The sequence below is a fragment of the Oncorhynchus clarkii genome, chromosome 17 (genome assembly GCF_045791955.1).
Source record: "Oncorhynchus clarkii lewisi isolate Uvic-CL-2024 chromosome 17, UVic_Ocla_1.0, whole genome shotgun sequence".
Lineage (NCBI taxonomy): Eukaryota > Metazoa > Chordata > Actinopteri > Salmoniformes > Salmonidae > Oncorhynchus > Oncorhynchus clarkii.
The window spans coordinates 49584845-49602021 of record NC_092163.1 but is presented as its reverse complement, the minus strand read 5'-3'; the positions used below and the strand labels follow the sequence as shown (position 1 = coordinate 49602021).

Genomic DNA, 17177 nt, shown 5'->3' with positions numbered 1-17177 from the left:
CTACTGTTTACTATCTGACACTATATTCCTAGTTATGTACATATCTACCTCAATTACCTCGTACCCCTACACATCAATTCGGTATTGACACCCCTTGTATACAGCCAAGTTATCGTTACTCATTGTGTATCTATTTTTTTTACTTTAATTACCTGTTTTACTTTTCTATTGTTTCTATATTTTCTTTCTCTCTTCATTGTTGGGAAGGGCCCGTAAGTAAGCGTTTCACTGTTAGTCCACATCTGTTGTTTATGAAGCATGTAACGAATAATATTTGATTTGTTGGATTTTTGTATTAAATTTTAACTTAACTTCTTACAGCTAGGGGCAGTATTGAGTAGTTTGGATTAATAAGGTGCCCAGAGGTGCCCAGAGTAAACTACCTGCTACTCAGTCCCAGAAGCTAAGATATGCATATTATCAGTATATTTGGATAGAAAACACTCTGTTTGAATGATGTCTGTGAGTATAACAGAACTCATATGGCAGGCAAGAATCTGAGAAAAAATCCAACCAGGAAGTGGGAAATCTGAGGTTTGTAGGTTTTTAACTATCAAATACACCATGGGATATTGGTCATATTGCACTTTCTAAGGCTTCCACTAGATGTCAACAGTCTTTAGAACCTTGTTTGATGCTTCTACTGTGAAGTGGGGGCGAATGAGAGGGGAATGAGTCAGGGCTCTGGCAGAGTGCCATGAGCTGACCACGCTCGTTCACGTGAGAGCGAGCTCTGTTCCATTGCATTTCTACAGACACATGAATTCTCCGGTTGGAACATTATTGAAGATTTATGTTAAAAACATCCTAAAGATTGATTCTATACATCGTTTGACATGTTTCTATGGACTTTAACGGATCTTTTTGACTTTTCGTCTGCTCCTAATGAACGTGCGTCATGAATTTGGATTTGTGAACTGAACGCGCTAACAAAAGGAGGTATTTGGACATAAATGATGGACATTATCGAACTAAACAAACATTTATTGTGGAACTGGGATTCCTGGGAGTGCATTCTGATGAAGATCATCAAATGTAAGTGAATATTTATAATGCTATTTCTGACTTCTGTTGACTCCAACATGGCGGATATCTGTTTGGGTTGTTTTGGTCTCTGAGCGCCTTACTCCGATTATTGCATGGTGTGCTTTTTCCGTAAACTTTTTTGGAAATCTGACACAGTGGTTGCATTAAGGAGAAGTGTATTTATAATTCCGTGCATGATAGTTGTATCTTTTATCAATGTTTATTATGAGTATTTCTGTAAATTGATTTGATGTGGCTCTCTGCAAAATCACTGGATGCTTTGGAACTACTGAATGTAACGTGTCAATGTAAACTGAGATTTTTTAAATATAAATATGAACTTTATCGAACAAAACATACATGTATTGTGTAACATGAAGTCATATGACTGTCATCTGATGAAGATCATCAAAGGTTAGTGATTAATTTTATCTATATTTGTGCTTTTTGTGACTCCTCTCTTTGGCTGGAAAAATTGCTGTTTTTCTATGACTTGGCTCTGACCTAACACAATCGTTTGGTTTGCTTTCGCTGTAAAGCCTTTTTGAAATCAGACACTGTGGTGGGATTAACTTGTGGGATTAACTTTGACTGGCTGTTGTCATATCGATCCCGTTAGCGGCATCTCAGCCCAATTAATATTGAAGGCAGGTTAGAGAGATTCCTGAGCCCCAACAGCTTGCAAATGTTTAAGGAGGAATATCATATATGGCACACTTAGGATGATATGGTGGCCTTGGACAAGTACAGTATATCTGTCTGGTTGGAACAAAGCAGGTACAGTAATGGTCGTTAGCTACTAAATAAACATATTTTGCTAATATATTCAGTATTTATGTTTCATTATCCAATGCCCTAGTTACCCTATAGCTACAACATAAATCATTTGAAAGAGAGGTATCAAAGCAAAGATATTACCATTTTTGTTTTGTTTTCTATAATGAAAATTGCATATTTGGAATAGAGGGGGTTGAGGAAGCATTGATTATTTCTACAGCTGTGCTATTTTTGGTGGTTCTTGAGGCTCTGATGTGTTCACCATTCTGTTCTGAGAAAATAGATCAATACCCACTGGCTACAGGTCATCTATAAGTCTTTGCTAGGTAAAGCCCCGCCTTATCTCAGCTCAGCTCACTGGTCACCATAGCAGCACCCACCCGTAGCACGCTCTCCCTCACTGGTCACCCCCAAAGCCAATTCCTCATTTGGCCACCTTTCCTTACAGTTCTCTGCTGCCAATGACTGGAACGAACTGCAAAAATCACTGAAGCTGGAGATTCATATCTCCCTCACTAACTTTAATGATGAAGTTAATAATTTGCACATACTGTATATAGACTTTTCTATTGTATTATTGACTGTATGTTTGTTAATTCCATGTGCAACTCTGTGTTGTTGTTTGTGACGCACTGCTTTGCTTTAGCTTGGCCAAGTCGCAGTTGTAAATGAGAACTCAACTAGCCTACCTGGTTAAATAAAGGTGAAAAAAATTATTTAAAAAATAGGCACAGTGAGGTCAAAGGTAACAAGGATGGATTCTCTGTGTCTATGGAGGCCCAGCAGCTGTATACTATATGATGGTCTGTATAATACTCAATGTGAGGGTTACTGGACATTGATAAAATGGCTACTATAGAAAACACAAAGTAAAGAAGGGGGATGGGAGGTAGGAACTGTTACTGGGCTGTATAGTCACGCAGAATTTAAGACATTTCAAAAACATACATAATGTAAGTTATAGATTACATTGATAGAAAGGTGTTTGATGGATGTAGACATTCACTTCTTATATCTCTAAAACTTTTTGGTTTGAGCACTACCGGCTAAAAGTTGTCATTTCCATTTTGTCATAGGTTGTCAAAGTTTGTCCACCAAAAGTGTTTTTCCTGCTTTGCTAAATACATACTACTTCATGAAGATAATCACTCCACCAAAATCTACATGGGAAATAAATCTAAACATTATTGATGTACGTTATGGTATCTATTGTCCTTAGAAAAAAATATCTGAATTACATTCAACATTTCAGGCCTTGATAGCAACCTCAAGTTTCAATTCATCAAGTTCAAAGACTGTGGCAGTGCACTTTGGGTGTTAACTTTTGAATGTACACAGCTGTGTGTGTGTGTGTGTGTGTGTGTGTGTGTGTGTGTGTGTGTGTGTGTGTGTGTGTGTAAGGATGTGGGTGTGGGCGCACAAATGTTAACATTGGTGGCCCTAAAAGCTCTGAGTCCGCTGAAGTTTACAGTATATGTGTATTACTACAAAGCCATGACTACATTATAGCGTCCATAAAGCTCCCTACAAACACCTTAAGGTAATACATACATTCTTATGTTTTAATTCTGAGGCAACAATAACATTCCTGAGTATTCAATAACAAGACTACATATATTTCTTTTAAAAAGGTGAAGAAATAAAATGCTTACATAAAAAAGAATACTGTCAGATTTAGGATTATAAGAGTAGTACAGCATCTGTATGAAAATGGCACATTTAGGAAATGCATTAGTTTGATAGTGCACTGTTTATGAGATGCTGTGTTAAAATGTGCATTCACTCTCCAGCTCACTCTCTCAAGTATGTTTCTACTTAACCAGTTATCTCTTTCAGCAGGTTTACGTATCTGAATGTATTGATAGAACTGAATGTAGCACTCCGTAATGAAATTAGATATATGAGAGCGATTGTATGTGAAATTAACAAAAAGAGAAAGAGTGACTGAAACAAAACCAAAAAAAGCATGGGAGGGAAAACGAGTGAGCTAAGGTAGTGATGAAAGGTAGAGGATGGGTAGAAAAAAAGAGAACTGAAAAACCGGGAAAATGGAATGGGTGAGAGGGGGGACATTTGTTTCCAAGCAAGGTTTACGGAGGCAACAAGCCTCAGAAGCGACGTGATTGTGCTGGAGGTGTCAAGTTATTAAAATACACCAAAAGGATGTTCTTCTCTACGTTTTGGTTTGAGAGGATATGATTCTTATGGTGCTTGAGGAGGTATTGCAGTCAAAGGCCCTTTTCTTATCAAGCGGCCACTCTAATTAAGAGAGCAACTCATCAAAACAACACTTTCTGCCATAGTAGCAGATTGAAAAATAAATAGGATCCTGAGAGAAGCAGTAGGTAATCCATTCAGACTGACAGTGCTAAATCAGGCAATCTAGAACCCTCCCCTCCCCTCCCCTCCCCTCCCCTCCCCATACCACCCCACCCCCACCCACACCCACATCCAATCCACACCCCTACAGGACAAAGTGCCCATTGACTCTTTGGAGAAAATCAAATAATTAAAATGATAAAGATGTAAGAGGAGGATACAAGTCATTTGCCATTTTCTCTCCTGACTGGTTAGATCACATGACCTTTCTTTGCAAAATCCAACGATTGTTTCCCCCCAGTTATTGGCTGAGTAAGTACTCTACTTGGTTTTCAAATGCCAATACAAAGGAGGGACCCCCAGAAAGCTGTCTTCTCAAGTGCCTGACCTAGTGTCCTCCAGTGGGGTCATCAGATCGCGCACGTGACGCAGGCATCTTCATGGCCAGCCTCTGATGGGGGAAGCCGTGTTCCCTTCCTCCCCTGCTCTCCCCACCTAGGCCTGAGGAGGGGCTGTACTCCCTCTGCCCACCATAAGGAGGCAACACCAATGGCTTGCCAGGCTTGTAAGCCTGGCCTTCTGAGCCCGCCATGGCGTAGCTGTTGCAGTGGCTCTTGCTGTGGCCATTTCCATGGACATTGCCATACTTCCTGTACTGGGAGACCTCCCCCTCTCCTCCTCCCTCCTCCCCCTCTTCCACCATCTCAACGGCCTTGCGTTTCAGTGGCCCTCCTGTTTCAGAGCTGGCCCCTAGGCTGTGGCTGGGGTATCCATAGCTGCTCCCCACCACGGTGGGCCGGGGGGTCAGGGAGGTAGAGGTGCTCAGCCCTGAGGGGAGGTAGGAGGCACTGGGGTGGCTGTAGCCAGATGCCAGGCTGGTCTGGGGGTGGGGGTAGCAGCCTGGCAGGTAGTTGTAGACTGGATTGTTAAGGTTGTAGCTGGGCACCAAGGTGGGGGTGGTATGCAGAGAGTGTAGAGAGGCTGGGGGAAGTGCTGAGCCAGTCTGTGGGTAGTATCCAGAGGAGAGGTAGCTGCTGTTGTAGGAGGGTGGGTAGTCCTGAGAGGGAGGCCCATTACAGGAGCCACTGCTGCTATATCCGGGATCAGAGGTCAAGTTACTGCTCACTACCGTCACACTGCCCGTGCCAGTGAGGCCCACTGACACTGAGCCCACTTTGGCCCCTGCAGCCAGGGCCTCCAGCCCAGAGTAACACTCCATTCCCTGCCCCAGGGACCACGGCTCAGCCTCACTCTTCAGGAAAGACCCAGGCTCTGAATATGCCCCTGGGGCAGATCTCTCATAGGGCAACTCCAGACCTGAGTACTTCTCGGCATAGTGTTTTAACAAGGAGGAGGCAGTGAGGGCCGAGATGTCATCACTGGCCCAGGGGTAGCCGGCTGCAGGGGTGTAACCGCAGCGACCTGTGGTGGCGTAGGGATCGTGTTTGTGGACGGAGGGAGGGGAGGTGGTGGAGGACACATCTAGGTGCTGCTCAGGCCACTGGGACAGGGGGGCCACGTGCTCCGGAGACCAATGCATTTTCAACAGACCTACAGACACAGAGAGAGGACCAAGAGAGATCATGGTTATTCACCACGTATTACTTTTTAACCTTTCAGTCCAGAGCAGACATAACTGCAGATTTTCAGGTTGTTCAAAGAACCATAGCACATTGGTAATACACTAACTACATTCAAATAGATTTAGTTTATAAAATACAACATAGTGCTCTGAGCTCCTCCATGCCGTGTTGTTACGAACAACACAGCCCCTGGCCTTGTCCCCACAGCGATAAGCCACCCGCTCCCTTCTGCCTCGCTCTCACTGGGACCATTGTTGTCCCCCTGTACGGGGCTCTGTGTGTGTGAGACCCCCACTCCACTCACTCTAACACACACACACACACACACACACACACACACACACACACACACACACACACACACACACACACACACACACACACACACACACACACACACACACACACTGGTGCAGTGTGTTTCACTGGGGTAGTGGTCGACCATTCTTTTTGATTGACTTTACAGGCTCTGTCTTTGAGCAGGCATTAGGCTGACATTCCAGGCATTGTAGAGTATTATTAAACTGTCCCGACCCTTTGAGCCTAGAACTGAGAGGCTACGACAGAACTGAGAGAAAGGGGGAGAGGGAGAGAGAAATAGGGGAAAGAGAGGGAGAGAAAGGTGGAGACAGAGTGAGGGGGAGAGAGCGAAAGGAAAGAGAAACCTGGGGTTGTTCACATGCTTTCCCCAATCCTAGTCAGTAGCATGGTGGTGTGGGTTCATTGTCTCAGTGTTGCGTTTGTTTACAATACAACTCTAGAGTGCCTGGTGCCTACATCAGACTGTCTGATCTCTCCATACACACATGCACATATGCACGCAAGCGCATACGCACACACACACTAACACACTCCCTCTGTGTGTGTGTGTGTGTGGTTTAGTCACACATTGACCAGGACCACCAGATGGGCCGCTTAACAATCCACATGTTGATCCCTAAATGAAATGATCACTCAGTCCCATAATCTCACTCATCCAATCTAGAGATCCCAGGTCGCCCTGGCTGAGTCTCCCAGCCAAGTCCCAATCCCCCCTGGAAATGTCTCTGTGAAATCCCCCTGATGCTCCAGGGAATTCCAGCCAGTCATGGGACTGTCCCTGTCCCCAGCTCAAAAACAAACACACCACTTCTGGCACAGAGTTGATAAACCCTTGGTAAAATATTGCAAACCTAAGGGAAATAATAAACACAATCTACACAGACACATCTATACTAGTGCACATACAAAAGCTTACAAAAAGGGACTTCAAGAGAAACACATAAACATAAGAGAAACACATAAACATTAGCAGAAACAGTCTGAGACACACACTGCCCCACACATGAAGGGGTCGTTCCATGAAAAGAGCTCCTTTTGCATCCCTTTGATATTTTAAGGAGATATTGTGCACCAATATTGAATTTTATAAAAAGTACTTAAATAGTACTTTAAAGTACCTTTACTTAAGTAGTTTTGGGGGGTATCTGTACTTTACTATTTATATTTTGACAACTTTTTAACTCCACTCGATTCCTAAAGACAATAATATACGTTTTACTCCATACATTTTCCCTGACACCCAGAAGTACTCGTTACATTTGGAATGCTTAGCAGCACAGGAAAATAGTCCAATTCACACACTTATCAAGAGAACATCCCTGGTCCTCCCTACTGCCTCTGATCTGGCGGACTCACAAAACGTTTGTAAAGATGCTCGAGTGTTGGATTGTGCCCCTGGCTATCCATAAATTTACAAAACAAGAAAATTGTGCAGTCTGGTTTTCATAAAGCTGGGTTTCCCAAATTCAGTCCTCGGGGCCCAAAGGGGTGCATGTTGAGATTTTTGCCCTAGCACTACACAGTTGATTCAAATAAACAACTAATCATCAAGCTTTGATCATTTGAATCAGCTGTGCTGTGTTAGGGCAAAAAGTAAAACATGTAGCCCTTGGGGTCCTGAGGATCGTGTATGGGAAACGCTTACTTAAAGGAATTCTGAAATTATTTATTATTTTACTTTTTAAGTATATTTGACAAATTACATTTACTTTTGAGACTTAAGTAACATCAAATACTTTTAGACTTTTCCTCAAGTATTATTTTGCTGGGTGACTTTCACTTTTACATTAGTAATTTTTTATAACAATTATTTAGAGTCTAAGATGTTGGGGAGGCTGACATATGGAATTGTTTTAAGATGGTTACACTATGTATCATTTAGCTATTTGATTTAGAATTTTAGGACTCCTTTAGGTATCGGCAAAAATTATTTTTTTAAATGGGGGGGGGGGGGGGGGGGACAAAATGTTGATTTTGGTCTTTACTGCTAAAGCCCATAGAAACGCGTTGAATAACACATTCATAAATGGCACAAAAAGGACAGTCAAAAAAATGATCATAATTCTAAATCTAGGAGATATAAATAACTCTGGTGGATTGAGATGCAGATATCTCTATTGACAGATTTCAATGATTGTCTTTGTTATGTAACTTAGTCCGACTCACCGGTGTGTCATTTGATTCTAGGGGGTTAAGGTATCTATACTTACTCTAGGTATCTATACTATACTCTAGTTTGACAATTAGGTTATTTCCCCCCCACTGAATGAAGTGCCCTTTGATATAGAATCCCCCCAAAATGTTGTTATAATCAGATTTTTTTCTATGAATAAAGACTTTCTAATGTGCCACAATTCTGTATTTTGACATGTCCCTCTGTGAATTTAAGATTTGAACCAACTTCACCCCAACATTTCTCCAGCTTTTCACCATCATTTGTAAATATTTTGTTGCTTTGACGAAGTCATTTCGTAAGATTATTTATTTGATGTGATAAGTGATGCAATGCATGTCCCTCACCCACCCTGTTGGTGAACTGAACTCTCATTTTAATGTGGGGAAACTAGTCCTTTTAAATAATATTTTCAAAAGAAACAGTGAACATCTAATAGTCAAATCATAGTGTCGAAGAATGTGAGCTGTTTCTACACTTTTCGGCCATTTTTTCTGGTCTTTTCTGTTGAAAAACTGAGCTGGCCGAGCACAACGCGTCAACACTGTTACCAATAGATAGACAATCTAGAAATGTTTAACAATTTAAATTTTTTTGTGAAGCTTGAATTCAATTGACCCTCCCTGTTGTACACAAGCTTCCATTCCCACTCTAACAAGGGGATGTGTTGCTGATTTAAGATTGAATCGCCAACCCTGTTGCAGTCAACTGTGGGGTACGGTCAACCCTGTCCCTTTAGTTGGAACTTAATAGGCACTTACTATCGTCGTTTAAAAAAAAATGTACCTCTTACAATTAGAAAATGTGTTTTTTACTAAGTTAAACATGTGTTCATGACAGAATGTTACAATTGGTTGAATTTATATGTGTGTGCACGTGCATCTCTATGTTTAAAGTAGTATTGATACATAAAGGAAGGTGAGGAGATTTCAGGCAAGATTAGGGAAAAACAGTGAGTATATAACACAGCCATCTGTATCAGATGATGTATGGGTAGTAGGGCATGGAAAAGAGGGGTGTGTTCACTCCCCTAACGCTAATCTGGTCCCCTTCCTCAGGGTTTAGAGGGGCACCTCTCATGGCTAAATCATATCTGCAAGCTTACCAGGAGACTGAGATGATGAGGATGATGAGGTATAAGACGGCCTTACAGCCATGCATCTTAAAATGGCTTTTTAATCATCGTGTATGTGTGTTTTTGTGTATTATCATCTCTGTTGTTGTCCTCTTGTTGGAGGTATATTCCTGTTTGTGATGTTGTAAGTCCTCAAAATTGATTGTGAGGGGAGTTGAAAACTTCACTATGGGTAATAATAGAAAAGCAAAACATGGCAGATACATGATGCGTAACTCAATTGTTTGTAATTGTTTATAGCTCAAAATTGTTTCAAGCCACTGGTTCCAAATACTGCAACCCGCGTGCATCGCATGCATCTAACAGTTTACTAAACTCTGGTTCTATAATCACCTCCTTGTTCTGTACTAAGAGTTCTGACTTTGGACCTAACTCTAACTAGAGGTTTTGACTGTGTGGATGAGTCTAACATGTTGGGCGACTGAGATTGGAGGGAGCATGTTTGTGCATATGTATGCGTGTGGCATTACGTGTCAACACTGTCGTGTGGGTCCCAAAAAGAGACAGCTGTTTTGAGCCGAGGGGCCTTCTTTCGCTGTGTCCAGCCTGTCCCTCAGCTCCTATTGTCTCCCCACGTCCCCTAACAAAGCCACGGGACCCCATTGTCTGACAGCAGATCCTATAAGAGCCCAAACATCTCACTAACTCAGACCACCAGCTCCATATATCCACCAGCAGTACTGACAGCTTACAAGGTGTGTGTGTGTGTGTGTGTGTGTGTGTGTGTGTGTGTGTGTGTGTGTGTGTTGCATGACTGCACATGTGTAATGGGTATTCCTAACAGGATAGTGGCTCCTGAAATCTGAGACCTGGAAGAAGTGAGTTAGAGTTGTAACCACCCCTATCCATCCACCACACAAATGCCACACACATATATGCGCACACACACACATGCACCACGCTCCTCCTTCTTCTCTCCAGGGGTCAAGTGCTACCCTAACTCTACACCCCAGCTTTTGTTTTCCTGTCTTCAGGATGAAGGCCCTCACATGGATCCAACATGCCTCGTAGGACCAGGAAGCCAGTAAAACAGAATGATTGTGTGCCTGTGTGTGTGCGCGCCTGCATTCGTGTGTGTGCCTGATAGGGAAAAGGGGGCTTGTAAACAAGAGCTTGATCAATCCAGTCAGAGGATGGCCAGTATGTGGACCCCCCCCCCCCCCCCCCCCCCCACCTCCTCCTTCAACACCATCCACTCTGTCCAGTTCTGTGAGAGAAAGCAGCTTTGTCTAGCTGGACTGGTCCTAATTACATGGCCAGGTGGAGAGAAGATTTAGCTTCTGCGCTGATCTCTCTCTCTGTCTCTCTGTCTCTCTCTCTCTCTCTCTCTCTCTCTTTACCTATCGTCAATCACCAACAAGGGCCAGTGTCCAAATTACCATTCCACAGCCAGCATAGACCATATATGCTGTTCAAGTGTTGTGTTCCCTAGATCTCACAATAACGCAAATCAGTAGTACCATTAACATTGGAGAGACCAAACCCACTGGCATGTCTGATCTTACTCATTTTCTTATTTCTTATACACACTCTTATTTAGTTCTGTTCAACAATGAATCATGTGATCAGTCAACATATGGGCCAGAGTTTGTGCATGTATTTGATCTGTGTGACCAGAAGAGCTGCTGGTGTGAATTAAATCTCCTTCTTGGTAGCGGTCCACTGCACGGTCAATGTGAGCAATTAAGGGTTAATTAGATGAATAACGGAGAGAGGCAGGCAGGGAGGCGGGGAGGGACATGGGCATGGGATTTGGAGTGTTTGCAAGGCATCAGAGGCAGTGTGATAGATTGGACTGGATAATTGTCCCTAAGGGTAGGTAGCCTGACCACTCCAAAATAATCACTATTACTCAGTAACAATACACAACGACTTCAATGCACACACATAATGTTGCTGAGAAAGTTTAATGGTGTTTATGTGTTGTGTTTGATTGAGATACGCAGATAGGTCTGTGCGAAGACCAGGATGTTTGAGCATGCTGTGCAGACCTGCCAAGCGGCAAGAGAGAGTATCCTGCAGATGACTTAGGCTATTGGAATGTATGGAATTCGGAAAGAGAGAGAGAGAGAGCTCTCTATCAGCTGCTCACACAGTATTCGTAAGTATTAATTTAAGCCATATCTGGATCAGTGCGGCACGCGTCAGATAACCAATGGGACATTAAACTCTTCCATTCCATTCCCTTCCCTCCCCTCCTGTTCCCCCTCTCCTCCCCTCCTGTTCCCCCTCTCTCTTTCCCTCCCTCAGACCTGTAGTAACATGTGTCCATGCTTGCGTGGTTTAGGACACCCCTCCCCCACACTCTGTCTCTTTCAGCTCACACACTCATGTGGCCGGAGCTGCCTTGCCTCTTTGCTCATTGTGTCCACACATATATCACTCTGCAGCTGACCAGTCCATCTGCCCTTCTCTCTCTCCCACCTCTGTCTCTAAATCCCCATCCTTATACCATTTCTCCATAAACATAGTTCTCTTTTTCCCTTCCTCCTTTCTTTGGGTTACTCTCTGCCTGCCCTCGGCTGTTTCTCCATGCATTCCTCTGTGTGGAATGGCTAAACGGTCACTCTGATCTTGCTGTTGGCTACAGACTGAACAAACTCGACATCATTGCAGGCCAGGGCTCTATAAGCCTTTACCACCTAATGAGGACCTTAAATCAACTGGACTCAAAATTTGCTTAATGAGCTGTCATGAACACTATGGTGGCCTGATGCACACGTTTGTGTGTGTGTGTGTGTGACCGAGAGAGAGATACACAGAGAGAGAAAGAGTGTCTGTGTGTGCACGTGAATCACTCCACACCACTCTAATTAGAGCTCATTTACACCCCGCCACTAACGACCTGACTCTTCCTCACAGAACTACTTCACCCTGAGCAACTGTTTAGATACGATCCACAAAATATATTCACTACCACGTTTTTATCACACACTCCTAATTATGACGTGTGTGTGTGTGTGTGTGTGTGTGTGTGTGTGTGTGTGTGTGTGTGTGTGTGTGTGTGTGTGTGTGTGTGTGTGTATGTGTGTGTGTGTGTGTGTGTGAGAGAGAAGTTTCTCTATGGGGAAAAATCTAACACAGAAGTGTGAGTCTTTCCAAAAGCAGGTATGTTACAGACGTGCGCTAAACAATCTTATCGCAGTCAAGACACAAAGCATGTGTGTACCCACAATTCACTTCTTCTTTTCAAAACCCCCCAAAACCAAATTGTAGGCTCCAATATCTCTGCTTATAGTAGCGGTCCTGCTAGCACACAGAGGTAGGTAAGGTGTGTCCCTAATGTATTATTCAAATCATGTTAGTGTGGTAATCCTGTTAAACCTTCTCCTAATCAATAACATCAGTCAATATAAGCATATTCATTAGCTTGTCTTAGAGACCCCTCATGCAAAGCACACATGCATGTGGAAGCATAACAATCTATCTACCCAGCTATCACCACAAATACACACCTATTTATGGTAATGCATTACTAAAAACAATAAGAAGCTAGAAATGTGTCCCAACAAAATAATTAACATCCAAAACACACAACATAATAATGTACGCAGAGCCAATTGATTATTGGGTTTAGTTTAACACCAAGAAATAGGAAAGGATATGATGGCAGAGTCCAAGGCTGCTAATTTTACTCTCTCCGTGTGGATAAAGCGCTACATTACATAACGAGGAGGGACTGCTCACTGTGACATAATCAGTCCTCCACTGTACCAGCACACTTCAATTACATGGAGGATAGAGGATAGATAGAATATTCTCTACCCCAATAGATTGGACAGCAAGATCATTGTTGCACTGACTATACGCACACACACTGGACCCACATACTCCCACAAACTTACATTGACATCCTAACACACACACTACATACAGTGCATTTGGGAAAGTATTCAGACTCCTTGACTTTTTTTTTTTTTTTAACATTATGTTATGTTACAGCCTTATTCTGAAATTGATTCAGAAATCTACACACAATACCCACTAATGAAAAAGTGAAAACAGGTTTTTAGAAATGTTTGCAAAAAACAGACACCTTAAGTATTCAGACCCTTTGATATGAGACTCGAAATTGAGATCAGGTGCATCCTGTTTCCATTGATGTTTCTACAACTTTATTGGAGCCCACCTGTGGTAAACACAATTGATTGGACATGATTTGTAAAGACACACACCTGTCTATATAAGACCCCACAGTTGACAGTGCATGTCAGAGCAAAAACCAAGCCATGAGGTCGAATGAATTTTCTGTAGAGCTCCGAGACAGGATTGTGTCGAGGTACAGAGCTAGAGGTACATTTCTGCAGCATTGAAGGTCCCCAAGAGCACAGTGGCTTCCATCATTCTTAAATGTAAGAAGTTTAGAACCACCAAGACTCTTCCTAGAGCTGGCCACCCAGCCAAATTGAGAAATCGGGGAGGGAGGTGACCAAGAACCCGATGGTCACTCTGACAGAGCTCTAGAGTTCCTCTGTAGAGATGGGAGACCCTTCCAGAAGGACAACCATCTATGCAGCACTCCACCAATTAGTCCGTTGTACTAGAGTGGCCAGAAGGAAGCCACTCCTCAGTAAAAGGTACATGGCAGTCCACTTGGAGTTTGCCAAAAGGCACCTAAAGTCTCTCAGACCATGATAAACAATCTCTGGTCTGATGACACCAAGATTGAACTCCCAGACTGGGGTGAAGATTCACCTTCCAACAGGACAATGACACACAGCACAGGAGTGGCTTCGGGACAAGTCTCTGAATGTCCTTGAGTGGCCCAGCCAGAGCCTGGACTTGAACCCAATCGAACATCTCTGTAGAGACCTGAAAATAGTTGTGCAGCAACGCTCCCCATCCAACCTGACAGAGCGTGAGAGGATCTGCAGAGAAGATTGGGAGAAACTGCCCAAATACAGGTGTGCAAAGCTTGTAGCGTCATACCCAAAAATACTTGAGGCTGTAATCCCTGCCAAAGGTGCTTCAACAAAGTACTGAGTCTGAATTCTTATGTAAATGTAATATATATATACTGTATATCTATTTTTTTCATACATTAGCAAACATTTCTAAAAACTTGTTTTTGCTTTGTCATTATGGAGTATTGTGTGTAGATTGATGTGGGGAAACACTTTAAATCCATTTTAGAATAAGGTTGTAAAGTAACAAAATGTGGAAAAAGTCACGGGTCTGAATACTTTCCGAAGGCAAAGCTACCTCAATTATCTCGCACCCCTGCCCATTGACTCTATACTGGTACTCCTTGTACATAGCCAAGTGAATTTTACTCATTATTGTTATTCGTTATTCACTGTATTTATGCCTCATGCCACTATTCCCATTATTCTTTTTAACTGTGCATTGTTGGAAAGGGACTTTCACTGTAAATCTACACCTGTTGTTTACAAAGCATGTGAAAAATACTAATTTATTGGATTTGTTTAAAACTAGCCTTAAACACGCTGGTGGTCGCCATTCAGAAATAAAGAGAGAAAGAGCAAGAGAGCCAGAGAGAAAGAGACAGCAACTCAGCTCTTTCTTTAAAATTCCTCAATGTGAAGCACAGAGAAAAGAGACTCAGCTGTTAAAGTTATTATCCCCTCTCCAATATCCCGTTTCTCAGTTCCCTCCCTCACGCCTTCACCTCCCCCTTTTCCACTGGCCACAGGAGAAATGTCCAAGACTGAGTGTCAAGACTGAGAAAGACAACCAAATTAGCGCATGCACATGCGCATGCACAGACAGTGTAACCCCCATCCGCTCCATACACACACTTACTGTGGAGGGTGACAGGACTGGGCATTCTGCCGCCCTGCTCCCTGGTAAAGAGGAGAGGACTGAGTCCACTCAGTGTTGGTGGAAGCGGGGACACACGTTACACTTTCTGCTGCTGGCTGGTCCCACGCTGCTGGCCATCTGAGTGGGTCTGTTAGTGTTTGTTGTCATACACCACTCCATTGCTAGCCTCAGTACCCTCCACTACACACTAACGACTGGAATGGAGAGAGAGCAGTGAGTTAGACAGCGCTGGAAAAAATATATGTACATAATCACATAAAACTCGAACATCAAAAAGGTGTATTCACTCTCTGGTTGTATGTTCCCATTGAAGTGACCCAAATGCAAAGACTTATTTTCCTCCTCAAGCACGTTCATGCTCACTCACTAGCACTTGCTCACTCTAGCCCCCTAGGTCACTAGCTCACTTGGTTAGCCACTTGTTCACTCACATGCAAAAGTATTTACAGACCAGAAAAACAATTGTCAGAAGCACTTATTACTAATGCTAATACATAATTACCATGACTGAAAGGAAGCATGTAATTGAGAGTAAGATCATCTAAAATGTGTAAAACCTTAATATTTCCATACACATTAGGTCTGTTATTGGAAAAATATACAGCTAACGGGAATGGGAGAACTCTTCAGGAAAGGCATGTGCACAATCAAAACCAAACAATATATAGTGTTGCTCACAGTCTGAGTGTTCGTGTAACAGCGGTGCTAATCGCTCTGACAGAAAGGGAACAGCTTCTGCCCTCTGACCATAAAACCACAATATCACCATCAGAAGAAAAATGACTAAAGAGTATCCAATCCTCTGGACCCATCCACGCGTCCACATACTCACACAGTTATACACCAAAAATAACCATCAGATCTTTGCACTTTGTCAAGTGTTGAAGAATGCAGCCGTGTTATTACCATCTAAAGCAAAAATGCAGGAAACAGGATGAAAATATGAAGATAACTGAGGAATTTGAGTATCAGAGAGGATCAACATTTAAATAATAGACACATGGTAGAGAAGAAAAAACGTAAATAAGGATTGAGAGTGTGGAATGGAGGAAGATTTTTTATATATTTCTAACAGAGGACAAAAATATCTAAATTCAACAGCAGGTTTAGAGAGGAATAAATAAAGGGATATCACAAAACCAGATATGGGAGAAAAAGAGAAGAGAAAAGCAGAAAATAATAGGAATGTGGAGAGCAGAGTGAGAGAAGAAATACAGAAGATAGATAGAAAAAAGCAGGAAAATGAAAACAGAAAGAAAGGAAGATAAAACTCTAAAACAGAATCCAGTCCTACCTGCTCATGCTTTATTTCCTTGATATCATGCGTCCTATGTGGAAGCCAATAGAATAACCCACACGGTAAGACAGTGTAGAGCAGTGGTGTATATGGCCATCCCTCTTTTTCACTTCTGGGACCCTACCCTTCTCTCTCTGCTCTCCCCTCTCTCCCTCCGTTAGTGACAACAGAGCAGCACATGCATCCCCTCCCCCATCCACTCCTTCCCTCCCCCTCTCCCTCCCTCTCTTTTGTTAAAACTATTTAAGCAGGAAGGGAGAGGGGAAAAAGTGACCAATCATGCCATGTCAGAGAGGTGTGTGTGTGTGTGTGTGTGTGTGTGTGTGTGTGTGTGTGTGTGTGTGTGTGTGTGTGTATGTGTGTGTGTGTGTGTGTGTGTGTGTGTGTGTGTGTGTGTGTGTGTGTGTGTGTGTGTGTGTGTGTGTGTGTGTGTGTGTGTGTGTGTGTGTGTGTGTGTGAAAAAAGAGAGGATTGGTGTTTTTCTGATTGTGACTGGTGCACTGTTGAACACACATTCATCATACATACTGTAGATGCACGCACGCACACAGGCACATGCATACAGGCGGCTGAAAGATGCTGAATTTTCTCCTTCAGCGCTCACATAGGAAGTTGAGAATATGACTTTTATTGATTATAACATTGATCTAAGCATTGATGGAATGGTGGGGGTGAAACAACTCACCATGTCAATGACTAATACCTAACACTCCCCCTGCACATACAGTAAGTGTACAACACATTAGGAACACCTTCCTAATA

The 17177-nt window shown here is 42.8% G+C and overlaps 1 protein-coding gene across 1 annotated transcript; it reads right to left on the bottom strand.

Annotated features, from left to right (window-relative positions):
• Positions 1-3337: 3337 nt before the first annotated feature.
• LOC139369799 (fidgetin-like protein 2) lies at positions 3338-16528 on the bottom strand. The gene is made up of 3 exons (XM_071109069.1): positions 16413-16528; positions 15098-15312; positions 3338-5673 (listed from the first exon to the last, which is right to left on the bottom strand). Exons 2-3 carry the CDS (start codon positions 15120-15122, stop codon positions 4511-4513), a joined length of 1188 nt encoding a protein of 395 aa, XP_070965170.1. The 5' UTR covers positions 15123-15312; positions 16413-16528; the 3' UTR covers positions 3338-4510.
• Positions 16529-17177: the final 649 nt, after the last annotated feature.

Coding starts and splice junctions, on each gene's coding strand:
- LOC139369799 (XM_071109069.1), bottom strand. CDS start 15,122: ATGCCCAGTCCTGTCACCCTCCACA. Junction 5,674..15,097: donor CAGTCCTGTCACCCTCCACA/GTAAGTGTGTGT, acceptor CTGTGTCTGTAG/GTCTGTTGAAAATGCATTGG.